Source organism: Physeter macrocephalus, chromosome 12, assembly GCF_002837175.3.
Source record: "Physeter macrocephalus isolate SW-GA chromosome 12, ASM283717v5, whole genome shotgun sequence".
Lineage (NCBI taxonomy): Eukaryota > Metazoa > Chordata > Mammalia > Artiodactyla > Physeteridae > Physeter > Physeter macrocephalus.
In genome coordinates this window covers 60483322-60503813 of record NC_041225.1, presented here as the reverse complement: position 1 = coordinate 60503813, position 20492 = coordinate 60483322, and the positions used below count along the sequence as shown (strand labels likewise).

Genomic DNA, 20492 nt, shown 5'->3' with positions numbered 1-20492 from the left:
TTCGTTTACATTGGGACTGTTCTATAAGACACATGTCTACATGTAGTCCACATGAATGTTAAACATTTTCCTTTGTAACTACTTTAAAAAAAATTTTTTTTAATTGAAATCATGCCTGATCCAGAAAGATGACCTGGATCCTCCATATTAAGGAAGAAAGAAATGCTTTAAAATAGGTTAAAAGAACTTTTGATTAGTCTTTATGCTATGATAAAGGAAATAAAATTAATGAAATCTGGGCCATTAGTTTTAAAAGCATAAAAATTTGTATGATGCAGTTTCAGATTCACTTGTATAGCTGATCCATTTTGGTTTCATTTCATATGAAAAATACCTGAAGCTGTTTAACTGGATTATTTAGTGCAAATGATCAAAGAAGCTTTAATTTCTGCTTTCCATTTAGGATTTTTCTGTGCTGATTTGTGCTATAATCTGTATATACCCACATGCATTTCATTTAAGTGAATCATGGACTTTGTCCATATAATCCTCCCAGAACTCTTGCTAAATTAATCTTGAGTTCTTCATAAAGGTCACAATTTCTGTAAGATGAACCTATACCAATACGTTTTAAAACTCACTGTTACACTTCAATATGTTGCAGAAGTGGGAAATACACTTTTTATAATGCTGGTTATTCTGTCATATACACTCCCCTTCAATTTTGGCATCTTCATTTGTACTGGATACTTTTATTATTTATGGGAATGCTCGCCTTCTAGAGTAAAACTCTTTATGTGCTGAAGGGAAATTAAGGAGGTTTGGCTCTTTTACTCCATTATTGCAATTAAGAATTTAGCATCATCAGTGCCAAAGGACAAAAGTGGTTCATTTGCCCTAGGGGGACAGGACAGTGATAAGATGATTTTTCGTCAAGGATCATTGGGTCGTAATTAAGTTACATTCATGGCTATTGCTTTTTGAAGGATGATTGGTAAATGACAGGCTTCATGTGCTTAGTACGGACAGTGTTCAGTAGGGTTTTTTCTCCCTCTGTCAGGAAATCCTGTTGAGCCTGATAATGTAAATGTGGCATTTTATTCTGAACAAAAGAGCAGGGAAATGAGCTATCTTGTCTAATCATTCAGTTGTTTAACACCGACTTCCAGTTTAGACTCAATTGGCTGGAAAGCACTTGACATGTGAAGTTAGTGCTGTTCCGAACGCATGTTTGAGTAAATTTGAAAGTAAGTGACAGCTAAATTGTACCTAGGGAAATTACAAAGCCTTCAACACAGTTAATTTTTTGGGGAGGATTAGTTGTAATTGCAACACCAGTCTCCTTGAAGATTCCGCATTTATAGATGATGAACAGAAAAAAAAAACATTTAGCTCTTTCAAGGGCTGGTTCTCTTCACAGAATAATTTTTGTGAAGTCGATGGTTTCCCCTGAATTGATTTCTTTCCACGCTGAACATCTGCTTAAGATTTATAGAATAGTCAGTTTTTAGAGTGTTGAGGTGTTTTTTGTTCCCCCCCCCTTGTTTTGAACTTTTTTCTCCCCTAAAGCCCTTCTTTTCTCCAGTGATTTCAGATTTTGAGAGCTTTTCAGTCAGTAAGCTCTTTAAGTAAATCGCCACTTCACTAACAGTTTATGCATAATGTTGAAGCACTTTATTCCAATTAAAAAATTAATACTTGTCATTTAAATTTTTGATTAAATTGGAAGTTATTTACTATAGGTAAGGAGACTAAGTTTAAAGCTACCAAAAGGTAGATAGTTGTCACTGGTTGTTCTTGTTCAAGATTGTATGAAACACATTTGTGATTTTTACAGTTATATATAAAGGAATTTGAGTTAGGAGGACTTTGTTTTCTGGTACCTTTAAGTAGATATTTTTATGATCAGCCTCATATAAATGTTATGTCCAGGGTTTGTTTTTCTGTCAGTGACATAAAGCATACTTTCATTTCATAATAAGGACTAACACAAGAGGTAACAGCAGGTTTGCCATGTTCTTATTGGACTCAGTGTTCTTAAAATTTAGAATTATAGAATCTTCCTTTCCACAGTTCTGTTTTTATTTCATAGGCTCCCAGAATTTTGATAAAGGCTATGTTGAGTTAATTTGCATCAATCAAAAATATTTTAAAATGATTGATTACTTTTTATTAGCATATATAGTTTTATTTATGAAAATCACTTTATATCATTGAAATACTTTGGGGGGGTGTCTAGTCATTGAAAATATCACAGTGGATTTTTCTTAGAGATAATAGTATGTTATAGAGTTGATTTTCACTTAGTATTATTTGAGGTTTGTGAAAGCAGTGGCTAAATTTTTATCAGGATTGGACTTTTAAAAATTTGTGACCCGTTTGTATATAAAGCTTTAGGAAATATGTGTGTATACTGAAATAAGCACGGAGTAGGTTTTGAATCCAGAATTAATGTTTTCAACAAGATTTCTTCAAAGGATTATTGTTATTTTAGAGTAGAGTTTTAAATCAGTTCTAGTGTTTTAAAGTGTACAAAGGAAATCACAGAATCATCTTAGGTCACAGAAACTAGAATTACACTGATTGATAAAGTCTTCCCCCACATTTTTGGGTATAAGTCAGTTTCTACCTTTTTCCATTTGATATTTTACTGCACCTACTGATTTCATCCTGCCTAATAAAAGTGGTATTTTCATGTGATGATTTTTTCTGCTGGTGTGAAACATTTGAGATGATGAACCTAACAAGCTCAAGTTCATAGAACCTCGCGTTAGAGTATTAGAAATGGGAGGGAACCCAAAGGTCCTTGAGTTCAACTGTTGTGATAATCTGCTTTCATCACCCCTTCTAGAAATGTGTCACACTGCTGTAGCCAAGCTGCATGTAGTACTTATCAATTGGGATTGAAATTCAAAAGTCCTATGCGTATACAACTATTTTCACAGCAATGTGAATTTTATATACTTTCTCATATTTTTCATTTCCCTCACCCAAAGTTTTCAAGCTTTAATAGGAAAGATTAATGATGACATCAAATCATATGAGGAGTGGACATTTTTATCTCTTTAAAGTGACGTGATCCCACCAAGCACAAGTCAGAATGTAGATAATAAGGACTGAAAAGAAACGACTAGACCTTAGTTCATTTCTGTCATCAGTAAGCACACTTTGTACGAAATGTTTCACTATAGATTTCTAATTCATTTTGTTGGCAACCTGGGGTCAGTGACATTGTTACTTAAAATTACTAACCAATATATATGAATTATTTCCATTTTGCTATACTTGTCTTTTCTGTTGTTGTTCTGAGCATGTATAATCTTCAGAAGCATATATTTGGAGACTAAAGACTATTAACATGTCTCTTTGATTGACAGAACAATTATTCACTCATTTATTGATAGCTTTGACCTAATGTAGGGAAAATACAATTGAGACAACATTATCCTAGTTTGGGAATTGATCTGAAAAAGCAAATTATACTGCTTTTTAAAAATCAGTGTGTGTTAGTTTTTCTCTTAAAAATATTTTGGTAGTTTTCCATTACATGGAATTGTAAAAGTAATAACTGAACTTGTATCTGAAGCAAGGGAAAATACTGATTATATAAAGCTTTATATCATATGTGGTAGCTACTGTAGCATTTCTCTTGTATGACAGTAATCTAGCCTGCAACATCTACTTGCAGTTTTGAAATTAACCTGTAATTTAGTCTTCACCCCAAATGACAAAAATTCAAATGACTCTGTGGGGTGCCGGAAGATGCACTGTAAACAGGGCTTAGTAAGGGGATAAGGTAGAGTTCCATCAAGATAGGCTCATTTTCACTGTGTCAGTATTATTGTAGTAAAATTAATGCTTCTTCATGGTATTTTACTTTTTTTAGTACAGTTTAAAATCTTAATCTAGATAAAATAGTAATTCAATCTAGGGCAACATAACATTTGTATAATGAACCAAAATGTTAGGGCTTCAATGGAAAATTTTAAAAGGCTTTCTTCCTTTTGAAAACTGTTGCACATGTGAGAGGAAATGTGTTTTCTCCACAAAGATTGTCACCGTTGTCGCTACTTGTACTTTGGTCCATGTCTCTAACCATGCTTCTTTTTTTAAATATATTTCATACTTTCATTTCAAAAATCGTTAATTTCTTATTCCATATTACACCACCTTATTAGGTTAAACAAACAACATTGCTTTTAATAGAGCATAATGTATAATTAGATGTACTCAACTGAAAGGGGGGAGTCCAGGGACCTGATGACAGTGCCTTTCTCTGTTTACCTGGTGGCCTTAGGCTAATCAGTCAATCTCTAGATGCCTTAATTTCCTCATCTATTTAAAAATAAAGGAAGGTGGCAAGTAGAATTGGATCACATAATCTCTACAGCTTTTTCAAGGTCTTAATAAGTTCTCATACTGTCATTTTCCAAGGGAAACAGTAGGTTTTGAGGACCCACAAGAATGTGTTTCCACACTCTTATTTAATAAACTGACTTAATGAAAATATCTTTTTATTTTAATTAACCACATAAGAGAAGCTTTGATTTTATAATTGGAAATAATTTTTAAAAGCTTACCCTTATCTAATGAAAAACTTTTAAAGAGTTCTAGAATTCACCAACCCTAAGAATATCCTAGGTTTAGCAACAGTAAGTTTCTATATGTATGAATCCTAAAGTTACTTCTTCCTGGGACTTCCTTGTGGCGCAGTGGTTAGGAATCTGCCTGCTAATGCAGGGGACACGGGTTTGAGCCCTGGTCCGGGAAGGTCCCACATGCTGCGGAGCACCTAAGCCCATGCGCCACAACTACTGAAGCCCGAGTGCCTAGAGCCCATGCTCCACAACAAGAGAAGCCACCGCAATGAGAAGCCCATGCACTGCAACGAAGAGTAGCCCCTGCTCACCACAACTAGAGAAAGCCCACACGCAGCGACAAAGACCCAACGCAGCCAAAAGTAAATTAAAAAAAAAAAAAAGTTACTTCCTCCTTATCTGGAGAGGCAGCAGTATGAAACATATGATGAGAAAGGTGAAAGTGCTTGAAAAGTTCTCGATGACTGTTGATGGACATTGAATAAAGTTTCCCAAATCTGGAATTATTGAGGACCATAAACACAAAGTGGTTGGAAAAAATATTTGACAGTAGTCCTTGTTTTTATTTTTATTTTATTATTATTATTTTTTGCAGTAAGCGGGCCTCTCACTGCTGTGGCCTCTCCCATTGTGGAGCCCGGACACGCAGGCTCAGCGGCCATGGCTCACGGGCCCAGCCGCTCTGCGGCACGTGGGATCCTCCCGGACCGGGGCACAAACCCGCGCGTCCCCTGCATCGGCAGCCGGACTCTCAACCACTGCGCCACCAGGAAAGCCCAGTCCTTGTTTTTAAAATAATGCATTCTTACAGCAATTTATATATAATCTGAGAGAATGCCTTCATCTTTTGGACTTTTTAAAGAGTGCCATTTAGCAAGCAAAATAATAAAAGATGAAGCAGGGAACCACTAATGATATCTGTACTCTGAACATTGATTTTTATATAAGGATTGTTTCTTGTATTTTTTTTTTTTTTTCCAATTTGGCTTCGTAATATTCTACCTTAACTAAAACTCACTCGTGTACCTTTTGACTGGTCATTGTATAGCTCTCAAATTAATTAGGTATATTTTATTCATTGTTAATATTTTGATGTTTCCAAGGGATGAATTACCTACTGCTCTTGAAGTCACGATTGACTGCTATGAAAAGTATAAAATACTACCAAGGATTCATGATGTCCTATGTAAACTGATAGAGAAAGGCGAGACTGATCTAATTCAGAAAGGTTAGTCACCTTGTAATATGTTAGTGTTGTTAGTTTTCTTTTTTCCCCTCTTGCTTATTTAATCTTAATGTGTTGCTGTGAAGAGAAAATTTAACAGGAAGGCAAGCACATCCAGAGAAACTTTGTTACACTTCTGAGTTGAAAAATATCAGGTAGATTTTTAACATTATAAATATACTTGATTTTAGTAACTTAATTTTGAAAAGTCACCCCTCTGTTATTTTTTGCTCCGCTTCTTGATGGTCTGCCTTTGTGAGATTTTCAACCTTATCCTCACCAATTCTCTTTGAAGCTAGTCAAAGGTACTTAATGTCATAAATGTATGCTGTTAGATAAGGAATGTGACAGAAAATTGGTTGATTTAGCTATAACCTTTAAGTTATTCTAAATATTTGTTTTAAAGTTTCCTTGTATTTGTTCAGAACTCTTCAAGTGATATAGTGTTAGTCTATATTTTGTCTTCTAATATATTTTCTTCTTTCCTCTCTAGCAATGGACTTTGTGAGCCAAGAACAAGGTGAAATGACTATGCTGTATGATCTCTTCTTTGCCTTCCTACAAACAGGAAATTACAAAGAGGCCAAGAAGATCATTGAGGTATGATTTTTAACTACAGTATTCTAATTGTACAGCTATTTAGACTCTTAATTAGAATATGTTTACAAATTTTAACCTTTAATTACACATGTTCTGATTCATGTTAATATAATTCAGTCCCAATAATGTGGGGTGAGAGGAGGAGACTGGGCCAGCTTCTTTATTGTATATAATTACAGTTCAGAAAAGGCAGCCTGGTTGTATATTGAATTTGTTTCTTCACTTTGTTAAATTCACTGTTATATATCAAAATGATATTTGCATATTAAATCTTGGATTGTGGAACAATTCAATTAAACTGGCATTCCTGGGTGTAAAGTTGCTAATCCTCTTTGCCAAGGAATTCTTTGTTCTTAAAAGCAGTGGAATTTAATTTGCTGCAGACCATGCTCAGATTTATTTGTAATGCTTGTCTGTAAGTTAATCAGCCAAACAAGTGCTGTCTGCAAGTGTTTGGCATTTAATTTAAAATTTCTTCTTCTTTTTTTTCCACTATGGCAAGCAGCTTACGGGAAATGGTAGGTGACAGACCTGGGCTATTTAGGATTAGTATATTTTAACTAGGCTTGATTGAAATTTTGCTTACTGAAATTGATTAGTATATTTTATCTAGGCTTGATTGAAATTTTGCTTACTGAAATTAATAAGTCAAAGGGCAACTATAAAGTCTGTCCAAATTGTGATTAATTTCACTATTAAACAATTCTGTATCTCCTAAAAAAAATCATTTCAGAGAAGATGGACCCATCGCTTTAAGAAACATTACTTTTAATGTGAGTAAAATAAACTTGTAAATACATCAGTGATCATTTTTCTCTCAGATATACTTTACTGTTACTCCATGTCTTTTCCCAAAAGTGCCCATTGTGGACGAGACATAAAGGTGGTGTTTGGCCTCCTTGTTTTTATGTTGATGACTGCTTATAATGGATTTGAAAATACAGGCACACATCCCAGAAAATTATTAGTTTCTCTTGACATTTTTCAAAGAAGAGAAAAGTCTAGTATGAAAAAGGAGGACTGTGAAATTAATTCAGAACTTTCTTATCTTTCTGTCTGTCTTTAACTCAATCTGTCCTCCTGTTGGAGGGAAGTGTGGAGCATGCTGTCTTGGACAGGTGCTTCGGTAGCTCGAGTAGTTCATTTGTATTTTCTAGAAAATGTTATAAATTCTCTCATCGCAAGTGCACAGTGTATGTATCTGAAAATGAGGGAAGCTGTCTGCCTGTTGAGTTCTGTACTCTGTATGCATGTTATCTGTATTAGTAAGGCACTGATCAGAGCAGAAATAAAGCTCAGGTATTCAGATAATAGTGATTAGAGGTTCTACAGCAGGAAATCATGTGCCTCTCTTTGTGTAATAAGCAAGACATAATAGGAAGCACAAAAGGCATAAGAGTGGGTTCTCCTTTTTTCATCTACTTGCTAGTGTGATAATGAATAAGTTACTAAACCTTTCTAAGCTTCCTCATCTCTAAAAGGGAATATAGTATCTTTCTTTAAGATTCAATCACATAATGTATGTAAAGCAGCTTGCGTGTTTCCTGGATTATGGTAGTAATCAATATTATTAATTCTCTTTGCCCCTTAAAGGTAGAGATTGTGTTTTCTTCATCCCACATAATTCACAATATGATGCTTAGCATAAGGTGCATGTTTGTCACATGAATAGGCGAGAGGAGGCTGCATCTTAATTACTTTAAAGCTTTGCCAATGTACAACATCATTGAGTGTAATCATTTAGGAATGGCTGTCTACTGATGACACAGTTTTTATAGTGAATGTGTACAGAATGGCTTAAAGGATACAGAATAGCTTTACAGAATCCCTCTGCAGTACCCTAGGGTAGGACAGCAGGGTGTGCAATATATGGAAATATGCTGAAGCACGTTTTTAGGTTTTTTTTTGTTTTTTTAATGGTTAGTTGGAGTTGAATTAAAGTGGGAACTTGATTTTTTGACTATTAAAATTCAAGACCTGGAGTTCTCTCTTGTGGTTTTCTAAGGATTATTGGAAATATTAAAAGTAATGAAAATTAATAAACTAGGACTGTATCACCATATGAAAGAATATTATAAATACTGAGCAACATTTTTATTATTCCCCAAAACGCAATAGTGTCTTATCAATGGGTAGATTCACTAGGGTTGAATTTCCAAAGCAAAATATACAATAAAACTTCTTTGTATTTGAAACACTGTGGAAGATAAGATAAACCAAGTCATAAAAATGGTCTCATTAAATAAAGAAAGAGACAAGATTCAGTGTATAATATGACCTGTGTTTTTAAAATGAGTTGGTATACATACATATATATAATACATTTTAACATCGTTTTATATCTTATTTCTACCCATGGATTATTGCAGGAGGGTGGCATTATAGCTGGTATTTTGCTATATACTTTTCTGTATTTTCTGAGTTTTCAGTAATGAGCATATGTGTTCTTATTGTATATATACTCAGAAAGAGTGTTATTTTCTACTAAAAGAAAGAAAAGTAAATAAGACTTACATCCACCCTCAAGGAGCTAATGTGAGATTAATACGTGAAGATAATGTCTATATAAGACTAAGAAGTGTTGACGGCTGTAAGAAAAATACAATAGTTCTGAGAGTTCAAGAGAAAGTTATTCCCAGTGTAGGAAATTAGGTAAGACTTTATTGAGAAAATGGGGTTTAGGGTGTGGCTTGATGGCTGTGGTAAGTACTGTTCACATTTGGGAGTTTGATAGTGTTGGGTAATGTATTAAAAGTATTAGAGGTAGAATAAAGAAGTAGAAAAGGGAAGTCTCTAAGTAGTTCCTTTTTTTCTCCAGCTTCATTGAGATACAAGTGACATTTAACATTGTGTAAGTTTAAGGTGTACAACCTGTTGGTTTGATGCGCTTATATATTGCAAAATGATTACCACTGCAGTGTTAGTTAACACCTCCATTACCTCATGTAATTACCATTTCTTTTTTGTGGTGAGAACATTTAAGATCTACTCTTAGCATCTTTCAAGTATATGAGAGAGAGAGAGAGAGAGAGAGTGTGTGTGTGTGTGTGTGTGTGTGTGCGCGTGCACGTGCACGCTGTATCGTTAAGTATAATTACCATGTTGTACGTTAGATGCCCAGTACCTGTTCATCTTAGAACTGGAAGTTTGTACCCTTTGACCAACATCTCCTGGTTTCTCCCCACCCCAAGACCCTGGGAACCACCATTCTATGCACTGTTTTTAGGAGTTCAGCTTTTTAGATTTCACATGTAAGGGATATCATACAGTCTTTCCGTGTCTCTGTCTGACTTATTTTCCTTAGCAAAATGCTTTCATGGTCCATCTTCATTGTTGCAAATGGCAGAATTTCTTTCTTTCTCATGGCTGAATAGTGTGTGTGTGTGTGTGTGTGTGTGTGTGTGTGTGTGTGTGTGTATGTATGACTTGCAAATATTTTCTCCCATTTCATAGGTTGCCTTTTAATTTTGTTGATTGTTTCTTTTGCTGTACAGAAGCTTTTTAGTTTGATGTAGTCCCACTTATTTATTTTTGCTTTTTTCACTTACGCTTTTGTGTCTTATCCAAAAAATTGTTGCCAAGACCAGTATCAGGGAGCTTTTTCCCTGTGTTTTGTTCTAGGAGATTTATGATTTCAGGCTTTATGTTAAAGTCTTTAATCCATTGCAAGTTAATTTTTGTAAGTGGTAAAAGATAGGAGTTTAATTTTATTCTACTGCATGTGATTATCTAGTTTTCCCAATACCATTTATTAAAGAGACTATCCTTTTCCTGTTGAGTATTCTTGGCTCCCTTGTCAAATATTAGTTGACTATATATGTGAAGGTTTATTTCTGATTCTGTTCCATTGGTCTTTGCTTCTGTTTTTATGCCAGTACTGTTCTGTTTGATTACTATAGCTTTGTAGTATAGTTTTAGGAAGTGTGATGCCTCCAGCTTTGTTCATTTTCAGGGCTGCTTTGGCTATTTGTGATCTTTTGTGGTTCCATACAAATTTTAGGATTGTTTTTTCTATTTCTGTGAAAAATGCCATTCAGAATTTTGATAGGGATTTCATTGACTCTATAGATAGCTTTGGATAGTATAGATATTTTAACAATATTAATTCTTCTGATCCATGAACATGGGGTATCTTTTCATTTATTTATGTCTTCAATTTCTTTCATCAAAATCTTACAGTTTTCAGTATACAGATCTTTCACAGCCTTGGTTAAATTTATTCCTAGGTTGTTTTTTTTTTAAATCATTTTGATCATCTTGTGAATGGTATTTTTTTTTTTCAGATATTCTGTTGTTAGTGGATAGAAATGAAACTGATTTCTATATGTTGATTTTGTATCCTGCAACTTTACTGGATCCTTTGATTAGTTCTAATAGTTTTTTGGTGGAGTCTTTAGGATTTTCTGCATGTAATATCTTGTCATCTGCAAACAAAGACAGTTTTATTTCTTTCTGATTTCTTAAATAGTTCTTTCATCCTGGGGTATAGGATTTATAGGAAGTATTTTGTAAGGGTAGATTGTTCCCAGAGACCCTTCAATATCAGAATAAGCAGGCTTGAGTTCATGCAGAAAGACAGTGAACTCTCAGCAGTGTTACAAAGAAATTTATACTAGCAGAAGAATGTGTGATAGATGAAAGGGGATTTGGGACAGTGAGATTAATAGGATCTGAATTAGGATAGTGGTTGTAGGGATTTTTAAGACACTTTACTCAGTCATCTCAAATGATATCTAATAATTGAAGGATAGTGACCTTAATTAGCAGAAGGTGTGGTGAATTAACAGAGGCATACGATCATCTAAGCTCTGACTTGAGGGAAACTAAGCTCTAACTTAGATCTGATAGTGTCTCCCATCATGAACCCTTTCAAGTTGGCATTGGCAGATTTCGTCACCTAAAACTTCCTGGATGAAGTCCTTTAACTAAGGTGGTTGATAATATTTGAGTGGCTTCCCAGTTTGACCAATTTCCCCTCCTTCCCTCCCGCCCTTCAATAAATAATTAAGGCTCACATCTTACAGTCTTGTTCTAAAGATAGACCTTAAAACGATGAATCCATAAAATGCAATAATTGCTGTAACAGAAAGTGCTATAGAAAGCATCTGTTTCAGACTAGATCTTTCTGAGGAAGTGATGTTTGGGATGAGAACTAAAGGATGAACTGGGACCCAGCCACATAAAGAGTGGGAGCAAAAGCATTTCACTTAGAGGGCACTGTCTGTGCAAAGGCCTGAGAAATTTTGTTATGTTTTTATAGATGGTACCTCTTTTATGGTTCATAGTAGCAAAGATTTGGACTAAAACCCAGGCCTCCTGAGTTCTAGTCCCATGCTTTTTTGCTAGAAATTATGATAAAATAGGGTGGTATTTCTTTGTTTTTTAAAAAAAATGACTTCATTCTTTCGGCCAAGTGTCTTTTAAGGTACTTCATTCTCCTCCCAGGAAAGAAGTGTTGCAGGTCATTTAAATAAATTAACAGTTTAGATCATTCATTTTGTGTATTAAGACTGGAGATGAAGTCCAGGGAGAGATGATAAAAACAAGTACAGAAAGTTAAATAATGACATGAAATGTTAAATAACCATATTAAAGGCTTCTATAAAGAATTATATCATTTAATTTTATTCTTAACCCTTTGAGCAGTTCAGTAATCACTTACTGATTGCCTGCCATGTGCCAGGCACTAAGTTCTCAGGATACAAACACAAAGATGAGTAAGAGTCTGCTTTAAACTTATTTAGCATTTCTTTTTCTAACCTCATCCCTTGAGGTTCAAACCTAGATTACAATTTAACCAATATTGGTAACATTTTTATACTTCTCAAATGATTTTCATGTACATCTTCATGTGAGCCTCACATAACAACTTTGAGCAGTAATTAGGGCAATGAAACTTCATTCAGTTCAGGATGTGAGTGTGGAGCTTATTTAGTTAGTAGTAGTCACGGAATTTGAAATCACGTCCTGATTTCACATTTTCTGTTGGTTCCCTTACACCATTTCTACCTCCATGATCTCTCTTTTTTAAAAATTGAGATACGATATAACATTTCGTAAGTTTAAGGTGTAGGACGTGTTTATTTGATATATTTATGTATTTCAGTACAACCTCCATGATTTCTCGACCCTTGGTGTCTGAACCACCAAAACAACTTATCGTTTCTCCAAACTTACTCTTTCTTGACTTTTCCCCCTCGTCTTGTCTGCTATTACCCTTCCATCACACTTCAGACAGAGTAAATTTGCTGTCTTCTCAGGGGGCAAAACCCTTCTTTTTATGACTTTGCCTTTAGGACCAAAAGTTTGGATTACAGCAATCTCCCAACCTTTGTTCCTCTTCCCTTTGTTCTTTAATAGATCAAATTCAGGGTTTTATCCTAATTTGCCTTCCTTAATAAGCTAGAATGGATCTTATATATAAAGAAGGGATTTTAGAGCTAGTTTCCCCCTCCAGCCCTCAAATTTCAAGAGATGTCAGTTCTCATGCAAATTCATACCCCCCTCCCATGAGTTACTTAGTATTTTCTGTAACACCTGGATCATATTTAGTTAATGATAGACTGTTAGTTTGGCTTGCTCAGACATATTTTCCTCCTTACCAGACCACGGTCCTTAAGTCTGTCTCTGGAGATTTTACAGAAAAGGACAATTATTGAAAGGTTTAATAATTTCCATGATACCCCTTTTTCTCCTTACTCTCCTGGCTATGGGGATAAATAGTTGCGTTCTTGCTGTTTTTGTTTGTCCCAATACACCTCGTGCACTTGATTTTCCTGCTACTACTCCAGCTAAAGGACATGAAACCAGAGTAGTTGTTTGTTTTCCATTTTCCATTTCTAGCAGTAATGGTAAGAAAACTCAGAGCAGGTAAAAATCACTATTTTAGTTAAATTTAAAATGATTGCCTTTAAGATAGAGTTCGAAGTAGAAGAATCTTCATCTGTTTTCACTTTAAAGGTAATAATTACTTGATACCTATTTTCACTAGTATACATCGAAGCCTATTATGATAACAGCAAATTTACATCAGTGTAATATAATGAAATTAATGAAAATTATTTTTTTATTTTGGATTACTTTTTTTCTTATACAAGTGAACGTAGTACTGAATTGGAACTGCACAAAGAGTGTTTTGAAGCACAGTAACCCAGGTGGAAACAAACATGCTGTGTTTTGGCTTTGGTGTTTTTTTGTTTGTTTGTTTTTATTTTTGCCTGCATTGGGTCTTCGTTGCTGCGTGCGGGCTTTCTCTAGCTGTGGCGAATGGGGGCTACTCTTCATTGCAGTGCACGCAGGCTTCTCATTGCGGTGGCTTCTCTTGTTTCAGAGCACAGGCTCTAGGCGCATGGGCTCAGGAGTTGCGGTGCGTGGGCTCTAGGGCACACGGGCTTCAGTAGTTGTGGCTCATGGGCTTAGTTGCTCCGTGGCATGTGGCATCTTCCCGGATCAGGCATTAAACCCGTGTCCCCTGCATTGGCAGGCGGATTCTTAACCACTGCGCCATCAGGGAAGTCCCTTTTTGTTTTTTTTTAATTACAGTAATTACTTTATCCTCACTGTCTATTAAATAGATTGTATGTAACAAAAACAGGAAAAATTAAGAGTTGAGTTCATTGTTTTAATTAAGCAGTAACTGGTTTTGGATAAGTTATATTTAGCATCCCAATTAGAATTCTGTTCTTCTCCATGTTTTATTACATTTTTCATTTTTACTGTAAATTCGCAATGTTTAAAATTCAATAAGATGTTAAGAGATAAGCCAGAAATGTAGACTATTACAGCAGCCTAGGAGATTTAGTTAATCTGACCTAGATGTTCTTTTGATGATTGAGATTTATTTGTGAAAACAGTTCTCAGTTTCAAAATGAAGCATAGGAATATCTGCCATATAAGTCAGTTGTCCTGCCAGTGACAGGCAGATTAATCAGCCACAAAAAGGAAGAGTTTGCCATAAAAGTTGTACTAGTCAGATGATTGGCATTTGGATGAGCCATAATATTGAAAGTTATAAGTGAATGTAGCTCTTGCATTTTGCCATGTTCTAAAGAGGATTATCTAGTGTTTTTTCAAGGGCTTTTTGTATACATTTTATGTTGGCTTCATTTTCAATGTAATGCATGTGAAACAAAACAGATAATGTGAGAAAATCCTTGAGTAGAAATTGGGTACAAATGTAAATATTAATGATGTTTGAGAATATATATCAACAGTTAATTTATTCAGCATTTATTTCGTGTATCGCAAAATGTGGGTACTTGCACAGTTAGAATGAGAACAGTTATACAACTTCTTCTGTACCAATTTTTCTGTCATTCTACCAAAGCTCTGAGGTGTTGGTTCTTGTGTCAGTTTTTAATTTAACATTGTACAATACTATTTTTTAAAAATTTATTTATTTAATTTAATTTTGGCTGCATTGGGTCTTCGTTGCTGTGCACGAGCTTTCTCCAGTTGCAGCGAGTGGGGGCTGTTCTTTGTTGTGGTGTGCGGGCTTCTCATTGCGCTGGCTTCTCTTGTTGCGGAGCACGGGCTCTAGGTGCGTGGGCTTCAGTAGTTATAGCATGTGGGCTCAGTAGTTGTGGCTTGTGGGCTCTAGAGCGCAGCTTCAGAAGTTGTGGTGCACGGGCTTAGTTGCTCCGCGGCATGTGGGATCTTCCTGGACCAGGGCTTGAACCCGTGTCCCCTGCATTAGCAGGCAGATTCTTAACCACTGCACCACCAGGGAAGCCCCTACAATACTATTTTTAAGAAATAAAAAGTAATGAGGACTTATAAATAAGAGATCAGATTTGAGGGTTGTCTAGTGTCGTCCACAAAACTGAGTGGAGAAAACAGTAAACGTACATCCTCTGGACTGGAGCAGCCAGGGTAATGAGTATGTTGTTTTCTTATCATAATGCTGGGATTGAAATGTAGTATTTAATAGGGAAGCCCTATTACAGATGATGAAAATACTGGAAGTAGAGTGACAGATCCTTGGAATTATATGTGAAGTGGTTTGTCTTTTATTTCAGTATCCAGAATTGTAAAGTAATTGTTTTGAAGCCAGAGTTATTGACTAAACCTTAGTAATTCCTAATTGAGGCTATAACACAGATCTCAATTACTGAAATAAACTAAGACTATGAACTAATTTTAAGTACTTAGCTTGTTTTTAGTACTTAGCTCTTTAAACGTTTAGTTTTAGATACTAGGCAAACCTGTGGTAATCAGAATACTTTTAAATTTATTTATTTTATTTATTTATTTTTGGCTGTGTTGGGTCTTCTTTGCTGTGCGTTGGCTTTCTCTAGTTCTGGCGAGCAGGGGCTAGTCTTTGTTGTGGTGCGCGGGCTTCTCTTTGATGTGGCTTCTCTTGTTGCGGAGCACGGGCTCTAGGCGCGTGGGCTGCAGTAGTTGTGGCACATGGGCTCAGTAGTTGTGGCTCACGGGCTCTAGAGCACAGGCTCAGTAGTTGTGGCGCACGGGCTTAGTTGCTCCGTGGCATGTGGGATCTTCCTGGACCAGGGCTTGAACCCGTGTCCTCTGCATTGGCAGGTGGATTCTTAACCACTGCGCCACCAGGGAAGCCCCAGAATACTTTTATCACTGAGTTTTACAAAGCATGTTTTTTTAAAAGCCATTGGTTTGATCATTGTGAAAATTGTTAATAAGTCAACATAACATATTAATAGTTTTTGCTTCCTGAATCTGTTGGGATCTCTGAAGTGTGTATGTGTGTGTGTGTGTGTGTGTGTGTGTGTGTGTGTGTGTGTGTGTTTAATTTGACATATTTTGGAGTTGATTTAGCCCATCATTTCAAGGTTTCTTTTTTAGCTACAGAAAGCTTAGCCATTTTTAATGATTAAAGATTTATGGAATGAAAATTGACCTGCAAAGTAACGTTTTGAAATAACCCGAATCTTCTAGACACTGGTTAAGTATAGGTTGTTCTAATCCTAAAGGTCTTTGATAAATGTGGGATTAAGTTATAGGTTTCTTTTAGTATATACATTTGGCAGGGAGGAAGCAGGGTCATTAGAAGGAAAACTATTTGTCTTTGAGGGAAAATTAACATTTAGCTAAAGTCTTACGTTGTGTGCTGTATGATTATTTTATTTTACAGACTCCAGGCATTAGAGCTCGGCCTACAAGACTTCAGTGGTTTTGTGATAGATGTATTGCAAGTAATCAGGTTTGTGTTTAATTTCTGGTCTCACTCACCTAAAACTGTGAGTAGAAAGCAAGTGTCCTACATGTCCTGTGAGCGTTTGAGGAGTTCAGGAGATGCAGCATTGCTTATCTTGGTTGTTTTCCGAATAAGCAATAGCTTAATTCTGGTTTCTGAGGTCCAGTGGACTCCCTAAAAATTTTAACTTGGGCTCTGAAGATTAGCTTGCTTCATTCTACTTGTTGGTTTGAGCAGGCTAATGTTGTTTCTTTGGCAATTTAGATCTGCTTCAGTCGTTAGTGACCAGAGGAGTCACTTGATGGGAGCTCATTGGAGTTTCTACTTTACCTCTACTCCAGCACAGATATCTGTTCACATCCTGCCAAGAAAAAGCCACAGGAAAAGAGGAGTTTAAAGTTTGGGTGGAGGAATATTCCTATTAACAAATATAGATATACTCACTGAGTCCTCCACCCTAAATATCTTTGAATTCTACAGAATGCTCCTTTGTGGAGGGTCCCTCAACTAGATAATTATTCATGTGTGTTATTGACTCCAAAGAGTCCTTTAGCCCTTTAACTTAAAATTTTTTAAAAATTATGATAAAATACATATAACATCAAGTTTATCATTTTAACTGTTTTTAAGTGTACAGTTCAGTGGCATTAAGTACATTCACGATGTTGTGCTCAGTCCTTTAACTTTTGAAGTGAAGTTAATCTGCCCTTTGGGTAAAGTTAATTTGAAGGATTATTCAACTGTGATTTCTCAACTATAAAATATGTCCTTTACACAATCTAGATCCATCTGTTAATCTTATTTTTAAGGTTGAAACTCTAGAAAAATTAGTGGAGCTGACACAGAAGCTATTTGAATGTGATAGAGACCAGCTATACTACAGTCTGCTAAAACTATACAGTAAGTAATATGACTGTTCCTCGTGTTTTCATTTTGAGACATTTATTCTATGGAAGGCAGTGGCCAGAAAGGAATATCAGGCTATGAGGAAGCTCCAGGGGTTGTCAAATGTGGGATCTTGAACAGAGGCTCACGTAGAGAGGCCAGGTTGAATTTTCTCACAAAATGTTATATTGTATCACTAGACACCCTACAGTCTTCATAATTTCTGACATTCTTGCTGCAATAATGAGAAGGTGAGAAAAATCTTCATCAGAGCCACAGAATTTAATAGGAGTTTTTGAGGAGAGACTATTCTTTTTTTCTTTTAATTTCGTTAGTAGATTTATCAGTCACTTTATAAATAAGTAATCATTGACATGTTCATGTATATAGATCTTTTTCCAGAAAAATGCATATTGCCGAACAATTACTTTTAAAATGTGATTGTATTATAATATAGTTTTGACTCAGTTCTATATTACAAATGTTTTTCTACATTTTATCACCTACAAATGGCTACATTGAACAGATATACTAGAATTTACTCAACCAGCCTCCTACTGCTAGACAAGTGAATAGATTTCAGTTTTCCATATTATAAAATAACACTGCATTAGTCATCTTTGCATCTAATCTTTGTGAACACCCTTAATTGTTTCCCTAGGCTGAATTTGTGTTTATATTAAGGGTTAAAAGTGATGAACTTTTCTGAAACCTTTGATCTCTATTGTCAAACAGTACTCTAGAACTGTGCAGTCTCTTAGGGTATTTGGGTGGAGAGGAACAACACTTAGAATAGTCAGTGACCTTTCTTCCTTCCTTTCCTTCCTTCCTTTTCTTCATAGATATTTGATCTAGATTTATTCTTCTCTTTTTCTTTTGGGACGTTTTCCTTCACCAAACATAGACAGCAATGAATAAGGTGATTTCATTTGTCTTTTTGAACTTGTATTTATTATCGTTGGAAGCTTTGTCTTACATCTTGATGGTATATGTAAAATAAGACTTGCTGTAAAATTTACATTTCATTTGTTGGTTGCATTGACATACCACAATGTAATTCTTAAAACTTTGGCTTGAATATGATCAGATTCTGGCACACAATGCTCAGGTTGTTGTTGAATGTATAGAATTTTAAAACTTAGGTTTTAGGTATTTAGTCCTTAATTAGTGGATTATAACCTGTATTTGAGTGCTGATTCTCCCTCCTTCCCCTGCGTTTTTACTTTTGAAGAACTGTTTCTTGCTTAAATTCTAATTTTATGCAAACTAAAAAATATATATATATACACTACACTTATATGTCCAAATGAATCTCAGCCTTTAAAATCATCCCCATAAGAAGACTATATAAACTTTCATTCAGAAATACTCTGAAGCCCTTACTGTGCCAGCTGTTGAGGTAGGCACTGCAGATAGAAAGGTAGTGCTCTGCAGAAGAGTTAGACCTGAACCAACACTGACAATACCTTGGGGTGAAAGAACAGCTGTAAGGATGCATGAGGTACAGTGGTAGTTCAGGGAAGGATGAGAGGCAGCCAGCCTTACGGACTTCTTTCTCCTCTGCAGATGACCTTTTGCTGTTGCTTTTTTAAAAAGAAAGAGAAGAAAAAACAACTTTGAAGTTCATCTTAAAATTTCCTTTAGGGATAAGCAGGAACTCTTATAAATAAACTCTGAGGTTTATTACCCTTTTCTTTTCCTTAATCCCCTCTATCTGTTCTGATGGACACCCCCCCTTCCAGCTCTGTATTTGAGCCAGTAGTCTGGAGGCGCTTTCCTCTCCTTAGCTGAGGAGCCTCTGAGGCTGAGGTAACATGAGGGTGGCCTCTCATGGAACTGGAAGCTGGAGGAATCTTTATAGGGAAGTATACTTTTTAACCCAGTTTGTTTACTTCCCAACTTCTATACTGCTATAAATCAATAATGTGGTTTTGATAACCCTGATCCTTCCCTTTCTGAAGAAAAAGCAAGGTTTCTCCTCCTGCGACCTGGCCCCCTCCGTTTTGCCCTCTGACTTGGACCACTACTTAAATATGTTAAATAAAGCACTGTGGACTCTATTTGAAAAGGAACATAGAGTATGGAATGACATATGAAATGTGGCCCTGTAACACATGAAAAAAATCTATGTTTTAGATTGTGGATTTCTGAGAAAACAATTTGTTTCACCTATTGGAATTTTTTATGGGCTCATTCTTTTTCATGATGTAATTTCACCCTTGAAAGGAGTTCATTTAATTATTTGGGTTTATTTGTTAAAGAGCAGTTTTGCTTGTTTATTTTAAAACAGTACCTTTCACACAGGTATACACACTTATTTTGTTGTGAATTACAACATACTACAGAAACATGCACAAGACAAAGATACATTGCTCCTTGGTTTATGACAGCAGCATCCATATGACTATAATCTAGATTAAGGAATAGCAAATGTAACTCTTTTCATTCCTTTAAATACTAGCTGACCTAAACCTGCTTTCATTTTCTACTTACTCTAAATAATATGATGTTCATAGGTGGTCTGTTACAAGAATCTGCCATAATTCAAACTTCAGTTCTATCCTTTCTAATACATTTTGACCTTTCATTGTGATAGTCTTGTAAAATTAGTTCCTAAACATTACATGAATGAAACAACTCCCTCACCTGCATATGTACTATTATTTCTAAATGACAATACTATAAGGAATATTTTATTTCTAATTTATTTCTTACCAATTTCTTACATTTGAAACACTTCAGTTTCTTTACATATGCAGAGTAAAGATAGTTTATTCTTTGTATACATACAGTACTCTAGCCAAAACTAAAGCTGCCTTACATTCATAATTTTGTAATAAAAATTCTTTGAATCTGTTTTTAAAACCCCAACATTTAAAACCTGAGCATTTATCCTGATAAGTTATTTGTGTGCTATTTTCTTCAAGTACTTATGACCACTGACATTTCTTTTTACGCCGTGTGGTCTTCCCCCCCCTCCGTTATTACACAAATACAACATGAATATATTCTAAATTACTGAAGATTCAAGCAGTATAGTAGTGTACAGAGCAAAATTTGGAAATGTCATTGT

At 35.4% G+C, this 20492-nt stretch overlaps 1 protein-coding gene across 4 annotated transcripts in view; it reads left to right on the top strand.

The window, feature by feature from the left end:
• LRPPRC (leucine rich pentatricopeptide repeat containing) overlaps positions 1-20492 on the top strand; it is a 114261-nt gene that overhangs the window by 58607 nt on the left and 35162 nt on the right. For all 4 annotated transcript variants that reach the window (XM_055089158.1, XM_055089160.1, XM_055089159.1 and 1 more), the window contains exons 24-27: positions 5642-5766; positions 6257-6363; positions 16472-16540; positions 17344-17434. In XM_055089158.1, the coding sequence (XP_054945133.1) occupies positions 5642-5766; positions 6257-6363; positions 16472-16540; positions 17344-17434 (392 nt within the window). The remainder of the gene's footprint in view (positions 1-5641; positions 5767-6256; positions 6364-16471; positions 16541-17343; positions 17435-20492) is intronic.